Source organism: Mesoplodon mirus (assembly GCF_964341445.2).
Source record: "Mesoplodon mirus genome assembly, chromosome: 1".
NCBI classification, from domain to species: Eukaryota; Metazoa; Chordata; class Mammalia; order Artiodactyla; family Ziphiidae; genus Mesoplodon; species Mesoplodon mirus.
In genome coordinates this window covers 70,175,810-70,189,128 of record NC_138976.1, presented here as the reverse complement: position 1 = coordinate 70,189,128, position 13,319 = coordinate 70,175,810, and the positions used below count along the sequence as shown (strand labels likewise).

The following is a 13,319-nucleotide window of genomic DNA, read 5'->3' as shown; positions in this document are numbered from 1 at the left end:
CTCTCACTTAGATCATCAGACAGGCAGCCCCTAAACTCCTCCCACCTTGGAGTGTCCTTATGTCATCATGTGGACTTTCTTCTCTCTTATGCCTAAGAAAGGTCCAGAATATGATAATGAGGTCCACAAACCCCTGACTTAAAATGTATCCTCTGGCCTCTTGGATTACTTCATCTCAGGCTGCCCTGCCTGTGTCCTTTTCCATGCTCTATTTCCCAATATCCTGGTTTCCACTTTCTTCTGGATACTCCATCCATAGGAAATCTCACTCATTCTCATTAATTCATTCAGAAGACTCACTAAATCTGCAACTCCATCTCTAATCTCTCTCTTGAGCTCTAGACGTGTTATTTCCAGCTACTGATTCAGCTTTTTCAAATGCATGTTCCTGAGTACCTCAAATTCAGTTCTGCTCAAACAACACCCATGATCTCGTCTTCCTCTAGGACCCTCCTCTTCTCCCTGTTTGCTCTCTGTTAATGACATCTCCATCACCCTAAGACACTCAGCCTGGAAACTGACTGACAGTCCTACCTGCTGCCTCTCTGGACCGACCACCATGTTTGTACCACAACCATACTTCCCACAGGCTGCTCCCAGGCAATTATTGATACTAAGCCCAGCAGAAGAACTAATGCAGACCCATTCCTGTAAGATGTGGGACTCCTCTGATGGGTGACTTTGCTTCAAGGACTCTGCTCAGTCTGACCAAAACTTTTTAGATCTGTGCTGCAGTCTATGATTCTTCTTACCCAATTCTTCCATCCTTCTCCCCTCCACCAGGGTCAGACCTGCATCACAGTCTAAAGGCTCCCCTGCCTTCTCAATGCTCCCACTCTTACATATCTAATATCATCTTGGTGACTGCTTCCTGGTAGACACACTTAAAATCTCACCTCTAAAATCTCCAACAGGGCTTCCCTGGTGGCACAGTGGTTAAGAATCCGCCTGTCAATGCAGGGGACATGGGTTCGAGCCCTGGTCCGGAAAGATCCCACATGCCACAGAGCAACTAAGCCCGTGCGGAGCAACTAAGCCCGTGCGCCACAACTACTGAGCCTGCGCTCTAGAGCCTGTGAGGCACAACTACTGAGCCCACAAGCCACAACTACTGAAGCCCGCGTGCCTAGAGCCTGTGCTGTGCAACGAAGAGTAGCCTCCGCTTACTGCAACTAGAGAAAGCCTTCGCGCAGCAACGAAGACCCAAGGCAGCCCAAAATAAAAAAAATAAATAAAATCTCCAACAATCTCCCAGCTGGTCTCCTTGCCTCTATCTCAGTGGCACTCTGCAAAACACAGTTTGAATATGTCACTTCCCTCTGTAATAACTGCTAATGTCTCCCCATTAAGTAGAGGAAAACAAATCCTTTATCATGGCTTTGGGCCCTCCATACCTCCATACCTCTCTGCAGCTCAGTATTCTACACACATGGTCTACTCACCATCCTCAAATAACCATGCTAGGTTATTTGAGGCATGTCCACACTTCCAAGCCTCTGCTCATGCCATAACCTCAGCTAAACCATTCATCCTATTTGCAGACCTAAGGAGCTATTCAGTATCTATCTCCCTATCAGTTTTAACCTACAGTCAGGGACCATATCTTTATCACCCTTTACTTCCTGATTCTTGCACCCTCAGTGCCTAAAGCAGTATTGTATTTTCTACTGAAGTCTCTCAAGGAATGAAAGTAGATGGAGGAGGCTGTAGACATAGATTTGGTGATAGTGGCTTATAACCCAATGGTGACAAAGGGGAGTAGGTTGGGGCATTTAGTGTATGGGCAAATGGCCCTATGTACCTCAATAGTCCTCAAGAGCAATATCATATTTAAAGCATAGTATATTTTATTTTGATAGCATTGAATACTTTTAAAAGTTAGACAAAATTCATTATAATTTATGATAGCAAGTATATGCTAATTTAGATGAATGTGGTAGTTTTAAAAATATCTATGCACAAGATTTTTAGGGCAGTGAAAACACCCTGTATGCTACTATAATGGTGGATACATGTCATTATACACTTGTTCAAACCCACAGAATGTACAACACCAAGAGTGAACCCTAATGTACACTACGGACTCTGGGTGATGATGATGTATCAACGTAGGTTCATCAGTGGTAACAAATGTACCCCTCTGGTGGGGGGATGTTGATAATGAGGGAGGCTGTGCATAGGTGGAGGCAAGGGGTATAGGGGAATTCTCTGTACTTTCTGCTCAATGTTGCTGTGAACCTAAAACTGCTCTAAAAAGGAACGTCTATTAAAAAAAAAATTATATGTGCAATCTTGTTTACACTCCTCCCTTCAAAAGGTGTAAACTAATTCCCCTTCCCTTGAATTTGGGCCAGTCTTAGTGCCTCACTCTTATGAACAGCATATGATCTAAATGATACTATAGAACTTCCAAGACTAGGTCATAAAAAGAATAGTTTCTGCCTGGCTTTCCTTCTCTCCTGAATCACTGGCTCTGCAGGAATCCAGCTGCCATGCTGTGAGGACACTCAAGCAGTCTGTGGATAGGCACCGGGGCCTCCCGCTAACAGCCAGCACCAACTTGCCAGCCATGTTTATGAGCCACCTTGGAAGTGGCTCCTCCAGCCCTGGTTGAGCGTCCACCAATGTGCGACCACAACCTCATGAGTGACTCAGCCAGAACCACCTAGCTTAGTTGCTCCTGGATTCTTGACCCACGGAAACTGTGAGGATAATAAATGTTCATTGTTGTTTTAAGCCACAGTTTTGTAGTAATTTCTTATAAAGCAAGAGATAACTGATACAGTAACTTTGCCAAAAAAGTGCCAATTTTTAAAAATATTGTTAAAGAATTCCATTTACATAAAATCTTTGATGGTGCTGGATGAATTCCATGATCCTTTAACAAAATGAAGAGAAAAAAGTTGTTTTACATTTTACGTTATTTGTCTCAATCACATGACCTATTTGGCCCCTCATCACCATATGTCAGCATGTTTGTATCCTTGCATGTCAAAAAATAAGCAAGTCCTGTGAAAGGATTTCAATCCAAAATGGAACCCAAGGGGAGTTCCCTGGTGGCCACTGCTGTGGCCCAGGTTCAATCCCTGGTCAGGGAACTCAGATCCCACAAGCCACGCAGCCTGTACACACACACACACAAAAAAAAGGAACAATTTGAGATAGCAGAAACATAAAAGTTGAAGAGGAAAAGGATGGGACTCATTAAGCCAAATGAAGATAAGGTGCTATCAGCAGAAAAAGGACTATTAAAAAAAAAATGGAACCCAAGGATATGAAATGGAGAATCTCACACATGCTCCCTCAGAAGAACGGAACTTAAGAACTGAGAGACTGATTTCCTGTAAACGCCTGATTTACAGAAGACTGAGACTTATCTCCAGACCAATGAACATCCACCAAGAATCTCTCCATACTCAAGCCAATGAACTGGCTGGGTTCTGGCTGGATGTTCTTCTCTTTGTGCTCCCTGCCCACAAACACAACCTGCCCCAGACCCTCAATAACTTGTTTGCAGCTTCTACAGCACGTCTCCTAAATTGCAATTCCTCTGCTATTCCCAAATAAACTCAAATTTCTGGTAATTTGAGCTTGTTTCAGTTTATGTCCTTATTTAGATTGATAGTTCAAAACATGTTAATGCTTAAAAATGATACTTTACAAAGACAGAGATTTCTCGTTTGGTGTTCTAGTTTCAAAAGGAAGGGGAAAAAACTGATCACAATTTATTTTAGGATTCATCTCTTTTAAAATAAATATTTTCACCTCTCCACTTTTATCGGGATATACCACCACATATTTTTCTGAAATACCCCTGTAGTATAATAAGAAATATCTCTGGTCTTTGGTATTTCCTGAGTGACAAGAGTATCTTGTGTTATTCATATTCAAGTCCTTTTGAGCACACCTGAGTATCTGCTAATAAAGTGATAAGGGTGGGGTCCCTAAATAGCCTCAGGATGGGGCTGGTCAGCAAAAAACCAAGTGATTAGAGGGCTGGAACTTTCAGGCCCACCAACTGACCTCTGGGAAAAGGAAGGGGCGACGGGTTGCAGGATAAGCTCTATAAAAACAGCAGATTTGATGAGCTTCTGGGCTAATACATCCTTGTGCTAGGAAAGTGGTCCACCCCAGTTCCTTGGGGACTAAAGCTCCTGTGCTCGGGACACTTCCAGACCCTACCCTCTGTACCTCTTCATTTGGGTGTTCACCTGTATCTCTTATAATATCCTTTATAATAAACTAGTAAATGTAAGGAAATGTTAGTGTTCTGTGAGCTGCTCTAGAAAATTAATTGAACCAGAGGAGGGGGTCCAATTTATAGCTTGTTGGTCAGAAGCCCAGGTGACAACCCTAACTTGTAATTGGCATCTGAAGTGGGGGCAGTTTTGGGGGACTTAATCTGTGAGCTCTGATGCTATATGCAGGTAGACAGTATCAGAAGTGAGTTAAATTGTAGGACAACCAGTTGGCGTCCCCTGAGAACTGAAAATTGCTCGGTGGTGTTGGAAAACACTCCAGAATCCCCCAAATCATTGACAGCATAACTATTCTATTAAGATTCCATCCAGGATGAGACTATAACAATACTCAAAATAATTCCGTAATTATGCTTCACACATTGCATTTGCCATTTTCTTTTTCTCAATGAAGGAGCTGCCTTTTTGAGTTTTTCCCTTCTTATAATAACATATTTACACACAAAGAAAACATAGTCAATGTAAAGATTTTGTCTTTGTTTCTAACAGGAAAAGATATACTTCAACTTTTCACATTGTTTTCAGAAATCCCTGTTTTTCTATCCAATTTCACATCACTTCTGTACACTCACAGCATTTTATTCATGTTTCTTATGACATCTTGGACACTTTAACTTTCTGAATCAATTTATGTTAAGATGTAAGCTCCTTGAGGATAGTGACTGTTTTTTCATACATTTATCCTCACAGTTCCTTGCCTATAGTAAATAGCCATAGACACTTACAATTTAGGCAATAGGTTGACTGTCCAAGGTATCAGTCAGATCAGCAGGGGTCTGCCTAACAAGAATTTATGATAAAAATATAAGGACAACAGACTGCTGTGAGAGTCTAAACATATAAATAAGGAATAGCCAGACCACAGAACTTTCACCCACAACCTGCAGCAACCTACTCAGGAAACCAACCCCCTTATCTACAATAAACCACCTCTGAACTCAGCCTGCTACAGATCAGACTTGCAGAAAGCCATCTTTTGCTATCTCCAGTGACAATGGAGGAAAATGAATGATAACTTCTATAACAATTGGCCCAAAAGGGCCAGGACTTGATTAATAACTGACAGCTTCCCTACTCTTGGTCCTTGCTTCCAATTTAGGACCAACCAAAGCCAAACAAGCACCCCTAACCAATCACATAGGAAGCCCTGCTTTAATTGGCCCACGTACAGCTTGCCCAGGCCAACAGGGCACACCTGAAGCCTTTCCTTTATTTCACTATGAGGTCTTCCCACTCCTCTGCAAAACAAAAGGCTGACTCCTGGAGCAAGTTCAGAATAAACAGCCTTTGCTTTTCTCATTTGGCTGGTCTTTATTTATTTCCACAGTTGTATAATGAAAATCCATTGGAATTATCCTAAAGATGAAATAATATTTCATATGTGCTGGGAACTGAAGGAGCTAGGAATGGCCAAAGGAGAGATTTGTCACAGACTTAAGAGTTTACAGGTTGCACCTCACAATAGACTTAATCCAGCTGAAAGATAACTGACGTCCACAGCCAGGGGAACAACTGCTCTGTAGGTGTCCTTGGGGTCAGTTCAGAAGAGTGCCCATGGACTTCCCTGGTGGCGCAGTGGTTAAGAATCTGCCTGCCAATGCAGGGGACACGGGTTCAATACCTGGTCTGGGAAGATCCTATATGCTGCAGAGCAACTAACAGCATGTGCCACAACTACTGAGCCTGCACTCTAGAGCCCATGAGCCGCAACTACTGAGCCTGTGCACTGCAACCACTGAGCCCACACACCACAACTACTGAAGCCCATGAGATCTAGGGCCCATGTGCCCCAACTACTGAGCCCGTGTGCTGCAACTGCTGAAGCCCGCACACCTAAAGCCCGTGCTCTTCAACAAGAGAAGCCACCGCAATGAGAAGCTCGTGCACCACAACGAAGAGCAGCCTCTGCTCGCCGCAACTAGAGAAAGCCTGCATGCAGCAACGAAGACCCAACAGTCAAAAAAAAAAAAAAAAAGGAAGAGTGCCCAACCCCACCTGGGTGACAAGTCACCACCTGCAGCTGCGTTACACAACACCTCCTCCCTCTGCTCACTGCCCTCCATTAACCATTTATTAAAATCACTCTAAACACTATCTCTTAGAACATTAAGTTCTCACAAGACCATCAAAAGTCTCATTCTGACAGCTCAGCCGCTCAGTTCTGGTTGAATAACTTGAACATTAAAGGGTTTAGTGTCTCCTCTCTCTTCCTAAGCATGCTCACAATAAGCAATGTGCAATTTTGTGTAAACTTTAAACCCTGCTTCTGTGAAGTTACAGGCTAGTTCAGTCTGGTTCACTTGAGATGGCTTCACTGAAAATACTATACAGAGAGGCATATCATAGCCGAAAGTGATTGGCATGGTTCATAAAGTATTTAAATTTTGTATTAATAACAAAATAAATACATAGTTATTGTAGAAAATCTAGAAAAAGCAAAGGAATAAAAAGAAATCTAAAATCATCCATAATGGCACCATCCAGAGAAACAAATGTTCCCACTGACATTATATCCTTCTAGTTTTTTTGTTCTTTGTGTGTGTCAGTGAGGGATGGAGAATGCACTTGACTAGATGAATCTGATAGGGTTTTGAACTGAATATCTTTGCTTGTTTCTCTAAAGTATGGCTTACTGTGAAGCCAACTAATGATGAAGGTATTCTTTCAAGGCACTTCCTGAAGTGTCCAAGGGGAGGGGGAGCATCCTGCGGGACAGCTGAACTGTCTGTACCTCCCTGACTCTGTCAGGCCACTCTGTCCTATATAAGCTGGTCCCTTTAGCTCCAGCAGTTTCCCCCAGCCTTGTCCAGCAGAGCATAACTACTCACCCTTCGATACCCAGCCCTAGTCCTGAACTTTTGTCATCCCTTCCCTCGCCCTGGCAGCGGGCCTGAGTGTCCTCACACCTGTGCTCTCAGCCTGACGCTGCATTTCCACTAGGGCAGTTGGCAAACAGCAGAGTGATTCCAGTGTGATTGGCCTTGTGCATACCCATAAGCTGGATGCTTTGGAAGAGTCAGGACAGGAGTTTTCTACTTTATACACCCACCCCCCTTGCAGAGGACACAACGAAGACAATGTAGACTGATGGCTGGAGTGTGAACAGCAGCTGGTCTGTGTGGGATGAATTCTGCCTTCACCGCTTACCAGTGGTGACCTTGAGCAGGATTCTTACCCTCTGTATGCCATGGTTTCTTCATCTTTAAAACAGAGTTGTTAATGGTAGTTACCCCTCCGGGTTGTAATAAGGATTAAATTAATACATGAAATACACTTTTAAAAGTGCCCAGTACATGGTAAGCACTACATAAAGATTTGAGATTATACAGTTATGCGTAAGAACTAACCCAAGTATCTCCATGATGCTTACAGCTCTCACAATCTTCCTTTGCCTCAGCAGTGAGGGATTTAAGACTCATCTAACTAGCTCTTATTAGTTTTCTCTGTATGCCCTGAACAAATATTTGGTGTAGAATTCCTCTGACTACAGTAGAACACAGGCATTCAGCATTCACGTGAAACCAAGTTTGGATAATGCTGCTCCACTGTTAAATGAAAATGCCTCTGCTAGAGGTTACCTGTACCAATTTGCTCTCCTCATGTGGAACACATTCATTACCCATGACATGTGCACACCTCAGAGGAAAACACTGATGCCTTCTGTGCCACCCACCACCACCTCCCCCTCCCCCCCAGTTCCGCCCCTAGCTCACCTCCAAGTAGCTTTGCTGGTGAGCCAGCCCACTTCAGGGCAAGGGGGGACTCCTGACTGTGCAATATTTTCTGAGTCACCTCAGACTAACCAGATGGAACCAGCCCCAAGCCTCACAGAAGCTGGGTTTAAAGTTTACACTTAAATTGCAAATTACTTATCAGAAATCTGCTCCTAAAGAGGAGAGAAGGAGAAATGGAATCCCCCAAGGTTCAAATTAGTCAGCTGGAAACAAGCACCTGAACTAAAAAAGGCTAGATGGCTTTCACATGGCTCCTAGACGCTAATGTTCTTCAGGAACATTTTATTTTAGAGTATATGGTAAAAGGGCTGACCTAACATGTCCTGACTTTGAAAGTCTCAGGAGGGCATTTACTTGTTCAAATATTCACCGATGGCTTGCTTCAAAAATATATAACTCTTCACTCTAAACATTCAATTAATCAGGATTCTGATTTCCTAAAGCTGAAATAGATAAGGCTTCCAGCTATCCCCAAGTCTCAATCAGTTCAATTAGATGATAAGCACGCATTTTCTTCCATGAACAAGGTCCTTGCCGTCAGGGGAAATGGTTCAGATTTGAAACTAACAAAGGAGCAGCCCTCAGCACACCCTGAGTTACAGCATCAGCCAGCTGGAGCTGGACCTGCTTCATACCTCAAGTTGTATACTTTAAAACAAAATAAAGCTTGCCTTCCACATATCCTTTCTGTTCTAAAACCTAAAACAAACCAATTGTCTTCTCTTCACTTGACTCCAGAAGAGATAGCATTTTTATGATTCAAAACCATGAGAATTCTTTCCTGTTTATAAAAAAAAAAAAAGCTCTTCAGCTCTGCCTATTTGCCTTTAATTTTTTTGTGGATTCTTGCTCAGTCCATGGAAGTCAAATAATCTTCAGACCATTAAAAATATTTTAAATATAAAATAAAATCTCTTTGTTTGAATTTTTTAAATAAATAAATAATAAAAATAAATAAATAATAAAATTCTAAGAGAGTCTATGGGTAAACTAAGATTTCTTAATCAAGCATGAATCTTATTTCTGTTTCTCTATAAAAATCATTCAGGCTTTAAAAGTACTGCTGCCTTTCAGTCGGTATAAATAGTAAAATTTGGATGTGAGAGAGAACAATCTGAAGCTACTGTGGTATAAAGAACCTTGGGATAGGAGGCCAGATGTCTGGGTTTCCTATTTTTGTCACTTCCCTGTTTGCATGACTGTAGGCAATTCCTTTTCCCTTCTGAGTTCCTGATCTGCAGAGAAGTGATGACACCTCTCAAGCCAAAGGATGGGAGAACCATGGCCTGGGACAGGTGCCTGGAAAGTTGGGAGTCCTCTACACGTGTTTGTGCACTGCCTTCCCCTGGGAAGTTTGCTGTCTCCTCGCTGAGATAAAGAACTGAATTATTCCACCCTCTTCCATCCCCGTGTGGTACCCAACGCTGATTTATTTTCATAAACATTCTCCCTCCTGAGCAATCCTAACCCACAGCTGGACTTTCAAAGACCACAGAAGACAAATAGGGCAGAGCAAGCGGAGTCTCCCGGTCACTTACAGACTGGGTCATCCATTTTCAAGGGTCTTTTCAAGCGGATGCTAGCGGGGACGGTCTTCTCGATCAGTTCATCAATGCTCTAAAATTAAAACGCAAGTCCGTGAACACTAAAGGCAGAGAAAATTGCTTCTCAGTTAAAAGTCACCTCTGTATTTTGCATCTACAAAGGCTTGTGGGAAACTTCATTTAAATTGTCTAATTAGGGTTTCTTTTTAAAAAGAACAACTTTGAACAAACCAAACATCACTAGAGAAAAAAAATAATAAGTCGGGGTAGGGATTCGACCACTCCGGGTTGGATTTCAGTGGGCAGCCGGAGATAATCGGATAAATCAGGAGGTCCTTCTCTTGCAAAGTGAGAGCTCATCTGCAGGGCGACTTAGGTTGAAAAATATACGGTTTTGAGGCGCGAAGAGCGGGCGGAGGAGAAAGTAACCTGGTGGGAGCAGGCTGGGGCACGCGGACCGAGCACGCGTGCTCGCTCCCACACCAGGGGCCCCGGGCCAGGGTGCGGGTCCCCCGCGGAGCGAAGCAGAGCTCTGGTGGGGCCGGGAGGCCGTACGGGCAGAACCCGGGCGGCGCAGGGTGAGGCCTCTGAGGGCCGGGTTGGGGTCCTTACCGCCAGCCCCAGGGCCTGTAGCATCTCCCTCTGGTCTTTGTCCCCGGGGCCGATATGCCTCCTAGCAAAGTCGTCGTGTCTGGGCAGGAGACGCTCGAGGAGGCGCGAGGCCCCAGCCCCGCCGCTATCCCCGCCGCCGCTACTGCTGTCACGGCCCCGCGGCGCCCAACGAGGCCCCGCGCCTCCAGCCAGGCGGCGGCCGCCCCCGACTCTGCAACCCAGACGCAGCCCCCAGGCCCTGGCGCACGTCTGCATGGTGGTGGTCACCGTCCCCTGCCGGGCCGGCGAGGGTCAGCTACGCTTTCGGCTCCTCTTCTGGTCGCGGTCCCCTGGGTGGCGGCTGCCCCCGGGTGGCTGGAGCCCCTCCCCGCTGGATAACCGAAGGGACGGATGGATGGTCAGAGGCAATGAATGGGTGCCGCGCTGAGCCCGGACACGCTCGCAAAGTTGTTACTCCACTCGAGGCACCTGCTTCGCACACTTTAAGCGTCGTTCTGGGGGTGGGCAGTGGGATACGGCCAGGAAACGCTCGGCCAATGGGAGTGAACGGAAGGGCGGGGGCGGGGGTAGACCCCGCCCCCCGCCCCCTTTCCCTACCCCCTCCTCAGGCCCTCGGCCGACTACAGCTGCTCCTCGCCCGGAGCCTTCCATTCTCAATTACTCCTACTCCATCTCTGGTTGACGCGGGGCGGGGGCGCTCCATGCGCTCGGTGCCACAGGCCACAGGCGAAGTGCCTGGGGAATTCAGCTGAGCTGGAAGATGATTCCAACAGAGAGGCCAGACTCAAAGAGTTGGTTAGTCTCCATTAATTTTAGGGTATCTTTCCTGTCATACCTCATGGAAACCAATATGCACAGATGAGAGTTCTTATATAGTTGTAGGATCGTGAGCGAGTTACCCAACCTCTGAGCTTAGGTTTCCGCATCTCATAGAGCTGGATGGGATTTAAAAAGAGATTATGCATTGAAAGCACTGCCAAAACACTAGCCTTGAGCGCTCTCTCTCTCTCTCTCTCTCTCCTCCTTCCCCCCACCCACGCCCCCCCCGCAGGTTTGTGGTATAAAAATGCAAAAGATACAAAGGTATACATTTTGCCCTGTCATCTTAGTTGGCAAATTATTTATACCTGGATATTTTTGAAATCTAATCTCTAGTTATCTCTTGAGATTTTTATCGAGAATTAACTTTCAAAATTCCCACTGTCATTCTAATATGAGGAAGAGAGAATGGAAGAAATCAGCAGAACATTAGGTGTACTAACACTAGGAAAAACAGAACGTGTCCTCTTTCTCCTCCTCTAACCTTCCTCCTTCAATCATTTTCTGCACACTCTGGGTTCTGTAGCTGACAGGCACAGAGACTAGGCAGAGAGGCAGGAAAGTATAAAATAAAAAGCAGTAGGCAAAATGTTTGTATGGCAGACGGGGGTGAGTGGTGAGCTAGAAAGGCTGGGTGGAATGTCTCTGAACAGCTTTTCATCCATTTGGAATTGAAATTACAGCCTTCATAAAAGTTGGGTGATATCCTCAGTGCTAGAGGCCGTGGGGGGAGGGGGAGAAATGTGCATTTATTCCCCATTCCTGACTATTTTTTTTCTGTGTATCACAGGAACTGGATGCAAGAGAACTATAATTCCAAGATTGGCTCCAGAGTTCTGAATATTATTAGTCTTCTGTCAACAAGACACTCTTGTGTGAGAACTGGAAAATGGAGTAAAAGTGGAAACCATTTTCTTATTTCTCTGACAGCAGCAGACAGATGCATCGGTGGCAGCAGACATGAAGCGCTTCTTTACCAGCCATCCATGTTGGTACGGCAAGGCAGCTGTGTCCGTCAGTGGAAATGTCCTGTGGTTTTCCAACCTAGGAGGCAGCAGGAATTTCTCACTGTCCTGGACTAGAGTTTCAGTGGTTGACCTGAAGATGGTGGTATTCTATCTACCCTGTCTCTTGCTCTTCCAGTCCTTCCACTGGTTTTAGATGCACCTATTCCTGACACTTTAATCCAGCTATGCTTGAAATATTTTGAGTGTTTTGTTTGTTTTCCTAAATAAACCTTAACAAAAACTGTAACTGAGGCCAAAAGTAGCTTTAAGATAGTAACCTTAAAGCTTAAACGGATTAGCTATCTGACCCAATTCTGTTTGAAGGCAATGATAACATTATCACTAGTGGAGAATGAGATCATGATAGTCTTAGGTATGAAATAGAAAGCGTTACTTAAATTATCAGTGGGGAATAAATTGCCTATTGAAGAAAGGTCTTTGCTAGACCAAATAGTTGCTAGGTTAGACCCTTCTGATGGGAATGATGCCTACAAGGACTATAGAGAGGGCTAGTGGCTTTTGAATATCCTGGAGAGTTTACCGAATAAAATGACAGCTCAAAGAACTAGAGAGCTTCAATGCTTTATAACTTCTGTAGCTGCAGGGAGGAGGTATTTACAAGTCAGACCCAATTTTTGATCCCGCTGATTGTCAAATTATCATATAAGTTGAATCCACAGCTTTATTAGGACTCATATGTGAAAGCTTGGGATTAATTTAAAACCCTAAGATTTGGAATGGGGACATCTTCATAGTTTAGGTTGAATTTAATTATCTTTTTATTTATTTATTTATTTATTTATTTATTTATTTACTTTTGGCTGCATTGAGTCTTTGTTGCTGTGCACAGGCTTTCTCTAGTTGCAGCGAGCAGGGGCTACTCTTCGTTGCGGTGCATGGGCTTCTCATTGTGGTGGCTTCTCTTGTTGCGGAGCATGGGCTCTAGGCACACGGGCTTCAGTAGTTGTGGCTCGCAGGCTCTGGAGCGCAGGCTCAGTAGTTGTGGCGCACGGGCTTAGTTGCTCTGCGGCATGTGGGATCTTCCCGGACCAGGGCTGGAACCCATGTCCCCTGCATTGGCAGGCGGACTCGTAACCACTGCGCCACCAGGGAAGCCCTTATATCTTGAATCCTCAAATCCCACTGAGTTCCCCTTGCCACTTGAAGCAGTCCCTTCTCCCCTTTCTGAGATGCTGGCTATCCCTTGCTTGAAGATCCTATAATGGCTTCACTGAAAAATTAACCTTTCAGGGACTTCCCTGGCGGTCCAGTGGTTAAGACTCCACACTCCCAAATGCAGGGGGCATGGGTTCGATCCCTGGTCGGGGAACTAAGATCCTGCAT

At 44.8% G+C, this 13,319-nt stretch overlaps 1 protein-coding gene across 3 annotated transcripts in view; it reads right to left on the bottom strand.

The window, feature by feature from the left end:
• GLDC (glycine decarboxylase) overlaps positions 1 to 10,600 on the bottom strand; it is a 108,004-nt gene extending 97,404 nt beyond the window's left edge. For all 3 annotated transcript variants that reach the window (XM_082618118.1, XM_082618117.1, XM_082618119.1), the window contains exons 1-2: positions 10,150 to 10,600; positions 9,532 to 9,610 (exon numbers count right to left, since the gene is read on the bottom strand). In XM_082618118.1, coding sequence (XP_082474244.1) covers positions 9,532 to 9,610; positions 10,150 to 10,404 — 334 coding nt within the window. In that variant the 5' untranslated portion in view covers positions 10,405 to 10,600. The remainder of the gene's footprint in view (positions 1 to 9,531; positions 9,611 to 10,149) is intronic.
• Positions 10,601 to 13,319: the final 2,719 nt, after the last annotated feature.